Source organism: Thalassophryne amazonica, chromosome 9 (assembly GCF_902500255.1).
Source record: "Thalassophryne amazonica chromosome 9, fThaAma1.1, whole genome shotgun sequence".
NCBI classification, from domain to species: domain Eukaryota; kingdom Metazoa; phylum Chordata; class Actinopteri; order Batrachoidiformes; family Batrachoididae; genus Thalassophryne; species Thalassophryne amazonica.
The window spans coordinates 91,052,962-91,068,657 of record NC_047111.1 but is presented as its reverse complement, the minus strand read 5'-3'; the positions used below and the strand labels follow the sequence as shown (position 1 = coordinate 91,068,657).

The 15,696-nt window shown below is 39.4% G+C and overlaps 1 protein-coding gene across 6 annotated transcripts in view; it reads left to right on the top strand.

Moving 5' to 3' along the window:
• msi2b (musashi RNA-binding protein 2b) overlaps positions 1-9,610 on the top strand; it is a 965,373-nt gene extending 955,763 nt beyond the window's left edge. For 4 of the 6 annotated variants that reach the window (XM_034178765.1, XM_034178763.1, XM_034178764.1 and 1 more), the window contains 2 exons: positions 4,459-4,529; positions 7,469-9,610. In XM_034178765.1, coding sequence (XP_034034656.1) covers positions 4,459-4,500 — 42 coding nt within the window. In that variant the 3' untranslated portion in view covers positions 4,501-4,529; positions 7,469-9,610. The remainder of the gene's footprint in view (positions 1-4,458; positions 4,530-7,468) is intronic. The other 2 variants (XM_034178760.1, XM_034178761.1) reach the window with 2 other exon arrangements.
• Positions 9,611-15,696: the final 6,086 nt, after the last annotated feature.

The following is a 15,696-nucleotide window of genomic DNA, read 5'->3' as shown; positions in this document are numbered from 1 at the left end:
TAAAATCCAGGCGGCTTTTGATGGCTTTCAGTGGAGTGAGTATATGAGAAATTGTTTAACAGGCAGGACATGTTCCAACTTGTCCTTAAGGCTTTCAACAGAGGTGTTTTTCCTGTGCCGCCGCACCGCGTCGGCTGCGTCCCGACGCACGGATCCGTCCGCACGTCTTTCATTAAAAAAAAATCTCCTTTAACAATGGAATATCCGGATAAAATGCTGAAACCGACTTCTTCTGAAACTTCTCTGTTCTCTCACGACGTCCTGGATCAATAGAGCCTGAAATGTGGAGGTTAATCAGCTTGAACAGGCTGACGACGGCGGCTGAGAGCGCTGAGCGACGTCTCGCACCGTGGGAAGTCCTTAAAGCGACAGAATCACCTCAAAATCTCTCATCAGCCGTTAAAAGTTTCACTGAAAACCAGCTTAATTTTTCGAACCGTGTCCACTTCGATGTGTCTCACAGGTTTAGAAAACATTTTGATCAAACAAAGCGCCAGTCTCTCAGCAACTTCTCAGACAAAGGAATTCCGACGAGGGGCTGGACGACTCCTCCCACAAGGAGTGCTCACAGGCGAATGACGTCACCGACAGGCGTGGAAAAACTCACGCATGCGCACGAGGGTTCAAGCATGTCTGACGTAAAAGCATATGAATGAAATCCATATAGTTTTTGAAAAAAATAAAAAGGACCCTTACTTTATTGACAGCCCTCGTATATATATATATATACATATATATATATATATATATATATATATATATATATATATATACATATTTTGGAGCGGCGGTTTTGCAGGAGAATGGCAAAGAGTGAGACTGTGCTGCTGTGTGCTAAACGTACCTCTGTGTTCCACTTCATAATTAAACAGTGAATCAAAGTTGAGTGCAGTAAAGCAGAGAGGTAATGCAGCAGTTCTCTGACTCTGCTCTCAGTGAGATGATGACTCTATTCAGCACATTAAAATAGGAAATGATTCAGAACTAAAACGTGCTTTATAATTCATTGTTGCTGAAGATGCCGTTGAACTGAATACGTGTAAGAACATGACATGTCACAACCTCGCGCATGATTTCAGAGTCATTGATTTGTCTCTTGCTCTTCTGCCTCGGTGATTTTATTAATCCCCTATTTCAGAACGGCCGCTGTGAAGGAGTAGTAATGAACTTAACTGTTTTTTTATGCGAGACAATTGGAGCACAAGTAGTTGATTGGGGTGATAAAGACGGCTAATCACTGCTGAAAATGTTTCTCTTTTCACCGCTGTGTTGAAGGATTTCCACAGATCTGCTGCTCACAGTGCAACATCCTGATAAGTGACCTACACAAAGAAAAGCATTCACAAGTGAAACCCACAATGATCTTTTCGAGTTTAGGAGTCGGAGGAAATCTTTCCTTCACATGAGCATCAATGAAGATTGTGTGTGAATGCTGCAGCATGTGTGTCATGCATTGTTGTTTACACCAGTTTCTGCTGCTATTTAGCAGTTATTGAAAAATAAGTGCTGCCTTATCTTACGAATTAAGATGATTTGATATCCATATGTGAGTTCATAGTTTCTGTTGCTTAACATTATTTACCATTAGATGAGTTTCTCTTCTTGTAGAAATTAGGAACTTTAAGCAACAATGGCTGGAAGGACATGATGGTGGTCAGAAATAAAGGAGGGCTTGGTTGTTTTTTTTTTTTTTTTTGCACATTGTAATCTCGAAGATCTACAATGACAAAACACAAGTTTCGTTGGGTGATGTGGCTAAGAAAGGCAGCAGCACACATCATAATAAACAACTTAACTACATCAAAAGAATGTTAAAAACAAATCAAATACAAGCAATATACAGATAAAACAGTCAGGTTAAAACAAAATAAAAGAAACAGACACTGTGCAAAAGAATTCCATTCACGGTCTCTTAAAATATAGTGAAAGGCGTTCAAAGAAATCAACCCAGTTTAAATTCTGATTGGAGCACATTCCAATCAGAGGGAGCAGAAAAACTGAAAGCTTTCTTTCCCATTTCAGTGCGAACACAAGGTATGCGTAAGCACAACATGTCATTTGAGAGCAAAGCATAACGGCTTTCAAATCTCCGAAGTAAACTGGATAAATAAATTGGAACCAACCCAATCAGAGCCTTGTAAACCAGAGTCATCCAATGTGTATGTCGCCTTACATTCAAAGAAGGCATGCCAGCATTTGCATTCAATTCACAGTGGTGGGTGAGGTGACTACAACCAGTGATGAATCTCAAAGCGCGTTACAGAATTCTTATTGTATTTTGAGTGGAGTGTGTGTGTGGGGGGGGGGGGGGGGACTGCTTTATAACTGCAAAACATTGCATAGTATAGTATTGTGCAACATAAAGAAAAGCTGATATATAATGTCTGTTAATGAATATGAGTAAGTTAAAGGTGTGGCCTTTAAATATACACAACATGGCAGAAGTAATAAATCTGCAGAATTTATTTTTGATGTTCTTGTGAAATCTTTAAGAAAATCGTGTTGCACTGAATTAGGCTTTTACAAATTTTATCAGTGGTGATCAGCAACTGTAACGTATTTTCCAGAGTGTAACTCGCTTTTTTTTTTACTAGTTTGAGAGACCCTACGATGTATACTCCTTTGTGACATATATACAGAAAATTTACAAGTTTGTTTTTAATAATAGTAATTATTTTGGCGTGGTGGTTAACACTGATGCTTCACAGCAAGAAGGTTGTGGGTTCGCTTCTCGCCTATTGTGTGTGGAGTTTGCATGTTCTCCCTGTGTCTGTATGGGTGTCCTCCAGGCACTCCAGTTTCCTCTCACAATAAAAAAAAAAAACAGCATGTTATGGGACATCTACCAGGGACAACAGATGGAATTTAGGTAATGGCTATAATCTGTCTTGTTAATTCACTGTATGGTGATGTCCATGAACTAGCACTGTCACAAAAAAATAAATAACTATTTATATAGTACTTTCCCAGGAATCAGAGCACTAAACTAAATAAACTTCAATAATAAAAAGAATAAATGCCAATAATAACAAATACACTACAACAATGCTGAAAACAAAATCAAAAATTAAAGAGCTCAAAACACAGAAAAAGGTGTGACTTATAGTCTGGTGCAACTTACATATGTTTTTTCCTCTTCAAGAAGTATTTTTTGACAGGTGCGACTTGTAATGTGCAATTTAGACTCTGGAAATTACAGTATTTGTGCTTCATTTAGGGGAGGTTCAAATACCACCTTGATCGGAAATTCACTAAGGGCCCTTGGGCAAGTTCCTTAATCCCCTAGTTGCTCCCGGTGTGTAGTCAGTAGTACCTTGTATGGCAGTACCCTGACTTCGGGGTGAATGTGAGGCAGTCACCCCGATGGGCGTCTGATGCAGATGGAAAAGTGCTATATAAATGCAGTCCATTTATTCATGTTGCCATGTACTGAGCTGAACAACTAGGAAAAAAAATTCAATAGATTGTGTTTTAAATGTTTTTAGATTGACAACAAAAAAACTTTATTTTTTTGACTAGGAATGTTAAATGGTGAAATAGATAGTGATGCAACATAGGTGTGCAAGCTCAGAAGGCTTGGATACCACACTTTTTGGAATATTGCAGTGCATTTGACACAGTAGGCCAACAGTGAACCCCTGGACAAATTAGCTTTTTCATGAACACACCTGTTAAGAAAGCACTACATTTTTATCAAACTTGTAGTGTGGATGATCATTTTACACAGCCCTGCATAAAAACACTGGCAAGTTTAAAATAATTTTCTTACATCAAGTCTTCTGAATATATTACATCCTTCAAAGCATAACTATTCTGCCAATTTTACATATTTTACATCATTTTGAAATTATTTACAAACTGTGTTGTACATGCTTGTTGATTTTGTTGCTTAATCCATTTTTAGGCTGCGGGTATGACATATACACAGATGTATTTACAACCATTGTCACAGTTTTGAAACCTTTGCTGCTTCATAAGTTCATTATTTGCAATTGTGCTGTGAGTTCCTGCATGTTTCTGCATTATCTGAATACACAGTCCTGCACGGGGCCAGGCAGCCCGCAAACACACTGTGCCATGACTGGAAAATTGAATTCAAATTATATCAGTTGTCACTCAAAATATAATTTTTGAAATTGTGATGACCGACCCTGGCTGCTTTGATTAACATATAGCAAGTTTGTTGATTTCCTGTATCTACAGCAGGTGACTTGCATGATGATCGTCATGTCAACAAGTTTTTCAACTTAGGGCCAGAATTGTGGTTGAGGTTCTGGGCCGTGCAGGACTCTGCTGTATATGAGCTAGTAACAGTTTCCTAATGTGTCTACTGAATATGATTACACTCAATCATGAACGTGTTATTCATGCTGTCTTTACAAGTTGATGTAATATACAGTACTCACATTTCTTTCCTTGAACTACATACTGACAAAAGTACTAACTGTACACTTTTAGGGCCCGTTGATTGCAACAGCTTTTACAAATGGATACCATTGAGCAGGTGGCCGGTTGCCATCTCATCAGAGGTATTTCATTTTATTTATTGTGCACTTCTCTGTGTCTTTGTATATGTTCATCTTATTCGGAGTGGTGGTGTTTTTTATTTGTTTTGTTTTGTTTTTTGTCTCTTTAAAATGAGTTGGTTGTAAGAGTGAGTGTGACAGAACAGTTCACAAATCATGAGGCTTCGGTGGCACAGGTGGTCCCTGTAGTAGTTCCTTTTCCAAGAGCAAACAAGAGTATTAATCGTTATCTTTTTGCCTTATTAAAGATGAATAATTCAGTCACATGTACATGCTACCAGTTCACATTTTTCCTCATTAACTGTAAAGTGTTTCTATTCTTTAAAAGAACTTCCACATATTTATTAATGTCAACCATATGTCACCTTCCAGGGTAAGCCATGATGTGTGGAAGGTGCCTGACTACTGATTTTTGATTTTCCATCATGAATTAGATTGTTTTGTTTTTTTGTTTGTTTGTTTTGAGAGAGAAAATTTTTCTTTTGCTAATAAGCGGAATGATACATGCCTACATGGAATCATCCATCAAATATTTTAACAATTTATTGTGCCAATTCATTGTTTTTGTTTGGTTTTTGTTGTTGTTGTTTTGTCCTGCATAGCAGCATTTGAATTCCTTCAGACCTATTCACAGTTTTCTGCCTCCATCCAGTTTTTTTCCTGCAGTCACAATATGTGACATGTGCTTAACTCCTTTGTTCACACATGCTGATTTATTCTATCATGGGATATTTCCAGCTTTCCTGCTTTTCATACCTGCAGCAGCTGTGCATGTATGAATGTGAAAAATTATCAGATTGTACAACTACAAAAGTAAATTTGTCACTGGGGGTACAACAATACAGTTGGCACATGATTTGGTTTGATTCATGACACAAGGCTCATGGTTTGGTGCACTTATGATCTCCACCTACACTTTCACTCGTGTAATTAAAAGCCCAGTTCTGCATCTGATGCAGCTTTGTTCTTCAAACTTTCAAAATGGAGAAGCGCATTGTACAGAAATATACTCAAACCCAGATGTCATTGATGTTGCTATTCACAACACATGTAAATAGGCTCAGAACTTTACAGTAAAAATGCTGATTCTGGGTCTTTCACTTTCTGATTTGTGAACAGAAGCTTTTGTGCAAAAGACAAGTTTGCACATAATGACTGACGGCACTGTAGACTGTGTTAATAATGTTTAGTACACAGCCTTGTATTCTGTGTATTCTGACTACAGTTTGACAGAGTGTACTGTAGGCCAGGTTCCTAAGTGGATTGGAGTTAGGCTACCAATATGTAGATCTGAGTTCCATTCCTGTCACGCTACCTGTTGGGGCCTTGGACAAGACCCTTTTTATTGTCTCAGCCCCTCTCTTGGCTGGGGATGTAACCTGTGATGGACTGGTGCTCCATCCAGGTGGAGCTGTGGACTCTCATCCAATTTATGTTACAGGTTCAGTGGTAAGCACCGGCTCGATGGGCCTCAGGGCCTGTAAAGGACTGGAATAGTGCATGAAATATTGTCCGCAAGTCATCACACTACCTTAAAAAGCGCAGGTTGTTTTTGCAGTGCTGTTGAATAATAATAAAAAATAGCAGAATGAAACAGGCAGCTGTTCTCAGTGCATGGAGGTGAATCTGCTAAGGCAGGATGTGTGCATCTGTGTTTTGAATTTATGAAACCAGATGGGATCATAGTAGCTATGTGCAGTATGGTCTCACCAGTTCTGTGTTCACACCGCGAAAAGCTCTGGAACATCCTAGTGGAGCACATTATTCCACTGCCTCTGCTATAACCATAGAGATTTAGAGAAAGAAAGGACCTTTATTTTCCCTTGAGGAATTCGTGTTAAATCACATCATACCAGCGGCTTTTGCAAAGTGGGAAATGGTTTCCCCAATAAGACCCCCCCCCCAAAAAAAGTCACTTGATATCAAGGCATTGATGTTCGAGGTGCATCCTGAAAGGACTGTCACCGATAGAGTAGAGCAGGTACCCTGTTGAGAAGACTCAGGTTGTCACCCATTCTAGCAAAATTCAACACAGGTGCACCCATGTCTAGAGGAGGGGCATTAATGCAGGTCACCTGACCGCTGTAAAGGCCACAAACACAGGTTTGACTTACATCACTTCATAATGGAACCATTTCTCAGTTTCACATTTTTGTATTTTAAAAAAAGTGTTATTTAAAAAACTGCCTCATATCTTGACACCCCTGTTATCCATGAAGTAATCATTTTTGTTTGTTTTTCTCTTCATTTTATCATACATGCACAAACATGCTGCTTATTGACACTTCTAATTGGCTTTTACTTTTATGTCAGCTGACATCAAAAACATTTTCTTTGAAAATGGCTGATTTCTATCATTAGATGAGTATAGGAGGCTGCAGTCTCATTTGGGGGCGGGCGCTAAAGGAGTAAAATATGACGCATGTGATGTAATTTCTCTACTTCCAGGGTACCAACCACGGAATTTTCAATGGCAAAAATTACACGCAAACAAAGTGAAAATGCAAAGAAAAGGTGACAATGCAGTGTTACAGTGGACATGTGTTGTGGTTTGTTTATGATCTGGAGCTCAAACGTGTTGAGGCAGTTTTACAGGCGAGAGAACGGAGCTACTCTGGTTAGCTGTGTAGGCTAATACTTACCAACACGACGTCTCCCACTCGCTTCGTCTTTTCTTCTCCACTGGAAGCCGAAAAAAAAAAAAACTTTTCACGATTGCTTCGGTGATTGCAGTGGAAAAGAAAACAGTACACCATTTATCCGTGTGAAGTTATGCTGTGTATATATTAAATTGGGGGCCGTGTAAGTGGTCAAATCCCGCAATATCATGGAGGGTTCAAACGAGACTGCGGTCTGCTATTGGTGCTCACTGTTTACGATAAGGATTTGTTTGTTTTAAATCAATTGAATGTAATGCTGTTGTTTTTTTGTTTGTTACACAGCAGAGTATATCTGATGGCCCGGGAAAGACAGGACAAAGTTTCTAATTGGCTTTGTGTGCAGGTGACACTTTCCAACTTCAAGCACTACAGCGTCACCCGGCGAAAAGAGTGACTGTTGGATCCATATGAAGAAGAGAAGAAAATGTTAGTCATCTCAGAAAAATAACAACTGCTGTACTATATTCCAGACCTACTATAACTTTACAAATTGGTTTGGTATGTTGTTTCATGTTGACTTCATTCACTTGTTTAGCTTTTTGTTTGTTTTTAGGAAGTCATTTTAATTTAACCTTAATTTGTGTCATTTTATTTGATCTTATAGTATATTCGTGTCGATTTTGTTTGAACTATGAGGGTCGTAGCCAAGAATATCTGCAAGTTGCGTCTTCATCTTTGTCTCAGTCGGTGTAACAGAAAAGTGATTGGATGTTGCATTCAGTCTTTCTACAAAAAACAAAAAAAGAAGAAGAAGCTAAGTGCAGAAAGACCGAGAAAAAATAATTTAAGAGGGTATCTAAGTAATAAATCTTAGTAGCTGTTTTATTTCTCTTGATATTTCATGTTAACCATAATTACCTATTTTTGGGCAATACAAAGAGGACTTCAATATTTTTATGGTCCTTTTTTATAAGTGTTGTTATGTTGTTTAGAAATATATATATATATATATATATATATATATATATATATATATATATATATATATATATGCTATAACAAATGTCATATAACTACATTGTGAATTCAAACTTGAGAAAAAGAAATGTAGCTGTACATATTATTCCAGTCACTGCATATAACCGACTCAGTGAGAGAATAGCATATTTTTGTGATGGTGTGTCAAAGAACATGTTCTAGCGTGTGAATAGAAGAAAAAGCTGTAAACAATTATTATTATACTTTTCTGCTGGAAGACGGTAAACGACCCCAGAGGCAAACAGAACACACACTCGCTCTGTAAATACTAAGCTGAATAATTTTACAAGCATCATACCAGCAAATTTACAAAGTGAGCAAAACATGGTTTTAAGAAATGAAAAGAAATCTGATTGGGGTTTTTTTTTTCTTGTTGTTGATTTTTTTGTTTTGTGTTTTTTTTTGGGGGGGGGGGGAGTCTACCTGATGGCATCATTTCAAAGAAGGAAGAAAAAAGAGATTAAATCCAAAGCACACTGTACTTAGATGTGATTAGAAGTGGAAGGAGGCGTTTTGAACAGTGCTTATCCTGACACTTTTATACGCGACTTGTTCGTTGTATGTGACTGTTCGTTTCATCCTGTTTGTTTCCATACTCGTTTTTGGAACGCGATATTGCGTCTGTGTGGCGCTTGTTTCGATCTGTCCTTTTCGAAAGAATAAGGACATTGAACGTTTCAATACCGTACCTCAGCCTCGTCAGCTCTGTTGTGGACTCATTGGCAGGCTTAATTTATTCTAGCGAAGAAACAGACGAAACACTGAAAGTGAATAATAAAGTGAGTATTCATTGCACTGTGAGTAGTAAAGTACAGGCCATTATCTATTTGCACATGTATATGTTGGCTTTTTAAAATGGCCCTGTGCTGTGGGACAGTATGAAGGATTTGGGGGGTAATGTATTCCATTTCAAAGTTTTGTGGTGCGTAAACAGGAAAAAAAAAAAAGTAACCGATATGTTGTGGTGTACTGAGGCGATGCCTTTGGATTTCTTTAATATATTGGACCCATGTGTCATCTAAACATATTTCTACAGGGTTAGTAAATGACACTGAATAATTCATTGTCTGTGTGAGGGAGTTCACTCACGATAAGCGTTTAATAATCCACAGTCACTGACAGAATGAATGGTGTGGAGAGAATTTTACCTGCTGCAGTCGGTGTGTTGTTTCAGTTCTCGACTCATTACTTTGATTTTCAGGCAACCAGGTAAAGATATATGCTGGATACTCCTAAAAGTAACTGATACAGAGGTGTGATCAAGTAATAATTTGAAGCGATATGGAAAAAACCCTGTAATGTTCAAATGTAAAAAAAAAAAAAAATACAAAAAACATAAAAACGAAAGATGCTTCTTTGCTGATTTCAAGTTTAATCAGAGTTTTATTGATACTTTGTGGTTTATATATTAATAATTGTAATATACTATTAAAATGTACTGTGCATCCATTGCTTTCTCTCTTTCCATTCCCCATCTGCGGAAACCCTCCTATCTTTTGTTGATCATTCACGTATTTCATTAGTGTGTAAAGAAATCACAGTTAACTTGTAAACGGAGTGCCGTCTTTGATACCAGTGTAGTGCTCTTTGTTGTTCTCCCTCGCTCTACCTCTCCTTTCTCTCCTTCTCTTGCTCTTTTCTATCTCCTGTAATTGCAAGTAGATGTTCTATAGGACTCATTAATATAATACTCGTAGTGAATAGTGGATTTAGGACCAGTCAAGATAGACCTTTCTATAAATGATCATGTTATCCAGATACTTGCAGACAGTTATTTTATTAGTGGCTCATTGTAATTTATTCCCTGTATTTTTCTTTCCTTTTTTATTTTCATTTGTTTTACCACTCTCACATGGTTTCAGCTAACCAAAGCTCTCATGGACGAAAAACAGAGAAACAGTGGCTGTAAGATAGAATTGTACACAAGGCATTATTTGGATCTCCACCCTTGAATGTTTTAAAAGGGGTGTGCCATACTACCTTAAATGCTAATGCTAGATATGCAAAACCTTTATTTTCTTTGTTACTTTTTAAGAGGGACACGAGCTATAATCATGAAAATGATTAAAGAAACAAATATTCCTTATTTGTTTTTAAAAGGTTTCTAACATACCATCAGTTGTCACAATAATCACTAAACACTTTCAACAACCTGTAATATAGTTTAATATTTGTACACTTTGCAAATATACTAGATGCTTTTTTTAAAATAGTTTTTTCTGCTTTAATTTCAATAACAGTTGGATACAAGATCTTTTTTTTTTATTTAAGTTGTTGTGTTGTTAGAACGTACTTACAGTATGCAGGCGTACCTATAAAAGTCAAAGACCCATGGTTAGTCAGTCAACACATAAAGAAAATTCTCTTCCATTTTGATATTTGCTTCAACATTTATTGTTGAGATTTTTGACCGAATACTTTCTTAAACATGAGGATTTGCTGCTTTTTTCTTTTTTTATGTCACCATAAATCAGATATTTTGAACTGGTGGTCCAGCAAAAGAAGAGCGCTTTACCTTCAGCTGTGGGAACTCGTATTGGGATTACTGGTCATGTATAGACCGATCGTGGAATTATTCAGCAGATCAAATTTAACATAGATAATTCTGAAATGGCCCAAACTATAAAACAGAAACCACTTGACTCCACAGGAGCATAACCAGGTAGGGGTGAGAAAAGTCATTGCAAAGAACTGATCGATGGTTTCAAACACAACTGCATGAATGCATGGATTATCATGAATAATCAAATTATATGTATATGTTCGAAGTGCTGATGGACAGGCTCATATCCGCCCCTTTTTGACAATTTTCTCATTGTTAAGCTTCTGTCCCTGAAAAGCAAGAACATTTGATGATCATGGTTATCATACTGAATGTAATTCCACACCTCACATAAGTGGGTTCATAACACATGTATACCCTACTTCTATACAGTGGTCCCTCGTTTATCGCGGGAGTTACGTTCTAAAAATAACCCGCGATAAGCGAAATCCGCGAAGTAGTCAGCGCTATTTTTTGCAATTATTATAGATGTTTTAAGGCTGTAAAACCCCTCACTACACACTTTATACACTTTTATCAAACAGGCATTAATATTTTCTCACTTTTCTCTCCTGTGTAAACACACTCTTTTTTCTCCTGGGCGAAAAGATTATAAACAGACACACGCAGAACTCTCCCTTCGCTCACTGCCTCTGGAGGTACGGATGCGGGACCCGCAAAGAATCCAAGTCCTCTCTCGGTGGTCACGGAGCTCTGCGGCTGCGGTCAACATCCGCATCAAAACAGCGAGCGTAGTCTCTGGACCTGTTGCCAGATTTGGCGTAGCTCCGCACAGCAGACAGGAGGGCAGCGTGAGTGGCCCGCTGCTGCGTTTACCGAGCCCGCAGACTCAGTAAGTGCATCGGAGGCAGTGACAGCAATCGCGGTGATGCCGACCGGTGCCGCGACCAGCCCACCTGATAAGGACGCAGAACACAATTGCCGCGACCAGCCCACCTGATAAGGACGCAGAACACAATGCACTGTAAAAAAAAAAAGCATCTAAAATTGCACTAAAAAATCTGCAAAACTGTGAGGCCACGAAAGGTGAACCGCGTTATAGCGAGGGACCACTGTATATAACAAATTCAAATTGAAAATGAGCATTAAATAAATGGTGCAAAAATACAAAACTTCACCTCCTGCTGTCTACTGGCATGCTTAGACAGGTTAGCAACAGCAGGGTGCTATGCGCCTGGTACACTCCCACTCTTAAGCTGCTCTCACACAGAACACGTGTGCGTGATGTCTTAATGGCAACCACAGGTATGTTGTATTCACTGCACTCATGCCTGGTCTCGCTGCCAATACCAGCAACTGCCAGCATGTGCACATTGTATCTGCACACTGTTCAGTGGCGTTTAATGTACCATGTCATCTGCTGCTTGCTGGCCAGTGTTTAATCAACTTTGTCTGTGTTTTCTTCCATTTTATCATGGATGCAGAGGTTTTGAACAACCTGGTGCTTTCCAGTCTGTCACACAGACAGTATGTGCATGGTGAGTTAGTGGCGTGTAAAGGCAGACATGCGCAATGAGTGATGTTGAGTGCCGAGTCTTTTGAACATGACCAAAACACTCTCCACAACCTGGCAAGTGCCATCATCCACTTGACATTTTTGTGGTGATAGTGACAAATGATACACACACCTCCAAAAGTGGCAAGTGATACGCACACCTCTAAATGCCACAAACATGCCTTCTGTGTGAGAGGGGCTTAAAAGACAATATCAGATGACACCAATTGGTTTATTTCATGTTATGCCCAAAACACGCCCATGAGCAATTGACATGCTAAATCCAACCCCTTTGCACCCTTTAAATATCAAAAAAGAGATGGACACACCTCAAATCTAGTTGGGCATTGCGTTTTGACAGCTGTTTTTGATATATATACACACACATACACACACACACATATATACACACACACCAAAAGTGTTGCGTTTCTATTTTTGTTGAGTGTATATATATATATATATATATATATATATATATATATATATATATATATATATATATATATATATACACTCAACAAAAATATAAACGCAGCACTTTTGGTTTTGCTCCCATTTTGTATGAGTTGAACTCAAAGATCTAAAACTTTTTCCACATACACAATATCACCATTTCCCTCAAATATTGTTCACAAACCAGTCTAAATCTGTGATAGTGAGCACTTCTCCTTTGCTGAGATAATCCATCCCACCTCACAGGTGTGCCATATCAAGATGCTGATTAGACACCATGATTAGTGCACAGGTGTGCCTTATACTGTCCACAATAAAAGGCCACTCTGAAAGGTGCAGTTTTGTTTTATTGGGGGGGGATACCAGTCAGTATCTGGTGTGACCACCATTTGCCTCATGCAGTGCAACACATCTCCTTCACATAGAGTTGATCAGGTTGTCAATTGTGGCCTGTGGAATGTTGGTCCACTCCTCTTCAATGGCTGTGCGAAGTTGCTGGATATTGGCAGGAAGTGGTACATGCTGTCGTATACGCCGGTCCAGAGCATCCCAAACATGCTCAATGGGTGACATGTCCGGTGAGTATGCCGGCCATGCAAGAACTGGGACATTTTCATACCATACCATAACCCCACCGCCACCATGGGCCACTCGATCCACAACATTGACATCAGAAAACCGCTCACCCACACGACGCCACACACGCTGTCTGCCATCTGCCCTGAACAGTGTGAACCGGGATTCATCCGTGAAGAGAACACCTCTCCAACGTGTCAAACGCCAGCGAATGTGAGCATTTGCCCACTCAAGTCGGTTAAGACGACGAACTGGAGTCAGGTCGAGACCCCGGTGAGGACGACGAGCATGCAGATGAGCTTTCCTGAGACGGTTTCTGACAGTTTGTGCAGAAATTCTTTGGTTATGCAAACCGATTGTTTCAGCAGCTGTCCGAGTGGCTGGTCTCAGACGATCTTGGAGGTGAACATGCTGGATGTGGAGGTCCTGGGCTGGTGTGGTTACACGTGGTCTGCGGTTGTGAGGCTGGTTGGATGTACTGCCAAATTCTCTGAAACTCCTTTGGAGACGGCTTATGGTAGAGAAATGGACATTCAATACACGAGCAACAGCTCTGGTTGACATTCCTGCTGTCAGCATGCCAATTGCACGCTCCCTCAAATCTTGCGACATCTGTGGCATTGTGCTGTGTGATAAAACTGCACCTTTCAGAGTGGCCTTTTATTGTGGGCAGTCTAAGGCACACCTGTGCACTAATCATGGTGTCTAATCAGCATCTTGATATGGCACACCTGTGAGGTGGGATGGATTATCTCAGCAAAGGAGAAGTGCTCACTATCACAGATTTAGACTGGTTTGTGAACAATATTTGAGGGAAATGGTGATATTGTGTATGTGGAAAAAGTTTTAGATCTTTGAGTTCATCTCATACAAAATGGGAGCAAAACCAAAAGTGTTGCGTTTATATTTTTGTTGAGTGTATATACACACACAACACTGTGCAAAGGTTTTAGGCATCCCAGAGTTATAATTAAAGTAGCGTTTTATGCTTCCACCCCTTTTGATTGGCATGTCAACACAAAATCAGTTCTAGCAAAAGTGTACTCGTATATGTGAGAAATATTTTTTGTTCCCTAATAATAACAACAATAATACAACCCCAATTCTACTGAAGTTGGGACATTGTGTAAAATGTACATAAAAACAAAATACAATGATTTGCAAATCCTCTTCAACCTATATTCAATTGAATACACCACAAAGACAAGATATTTAATGTTCAAACTGATAAACATTATTGTTTTTGTGCAAATATTTGCTTATTTTGAAAAGGATGCCTGCAACACGTTTCAAAAAAGTTGGGATGGGGCAACAATAGACTGGCAAAGTTGATGAATGCTCAAAGAACACTTAATTGGAAACAGGTGAGTGTCATAATTGGGTATAAAGGAGCATCCCCAAAAGCCTCAGCCGTTTACGAGCAAAGATGGGGTGAGGATCACCACTTTGTGAACAACTGCGTGAAAAAAATTGTCCAACAGTTTAAGAACAATGTTTCTCAACATTCAGTTGCAAGGAATTTAGGGATTCCATCATCTACAGTCCATAATATAATCATCAGATTCACAGAATCTGGTGAACTTTCTACACGTAAGCGGCAAGGCCAAAAACCAACACTGAATGCCCGTGACCTTCTATCCCTCAGGCGGCACTGCATTAAAAATTGACATCATTGTGTAAAGGATCTTACCGCGAGGGCTCGGGAACATTTCAGAAAACCATTGTCAGTTAACACAGTTTGTCGCTGCATCTACAAGTGCAAGTTAAAACTCTACCATTCAAAGCGAAAGCCATACATCAACAACATCCAGAAACGCTGCTGCCTTCTCTGGGCCCGAGCTCATTTGAAATGGACAGACGCAAAGTGGAAAAGTGTGCTGTGGTCTGATGAGTCCACATTTCAAATTGTTTTCGGACATATGGACGTCATGTCCTCCAGACAAAAGAGGAAAAGGACCATCCAGACTGTTACCAGCGCAAAGTTCAAAAGCCAGCATCTGTGATGGTATGGGGGTGTGTTAGTGCCCATGGCATGGACAACTTACACATCTGTGATGGCACCATCAATGCTGAAAGGTACATCCAGGTTTTGGAGCAACACATGCTGCCATCCAAGCAACGTCTTTTTCAGGGACGTCCCTGCTTATTTCAGCAAGACAGTGCCAAGCCACATTCTGCACGTGTTACAACAGCGTGGCTTCATAGTAAAAGAGTGCAGGTACTAGACTGTCCTGCCTGCAGTCCAGACCTGTCGCCCATTGAAAATGTGCGGCGCATTATGAAGCACAAAATACGACAACGGAAACCACGAACTGTTGAACAACTGAAGTCGTACATCAAGCAAGAATGGGAAAGAATTCCACCTACAAAGCTTCAACAATTAGTGTCCTTGGTTCCCAAAGGCTTATTGAGTGTTGTTAGAAGGAAAAGTGATGTAACACA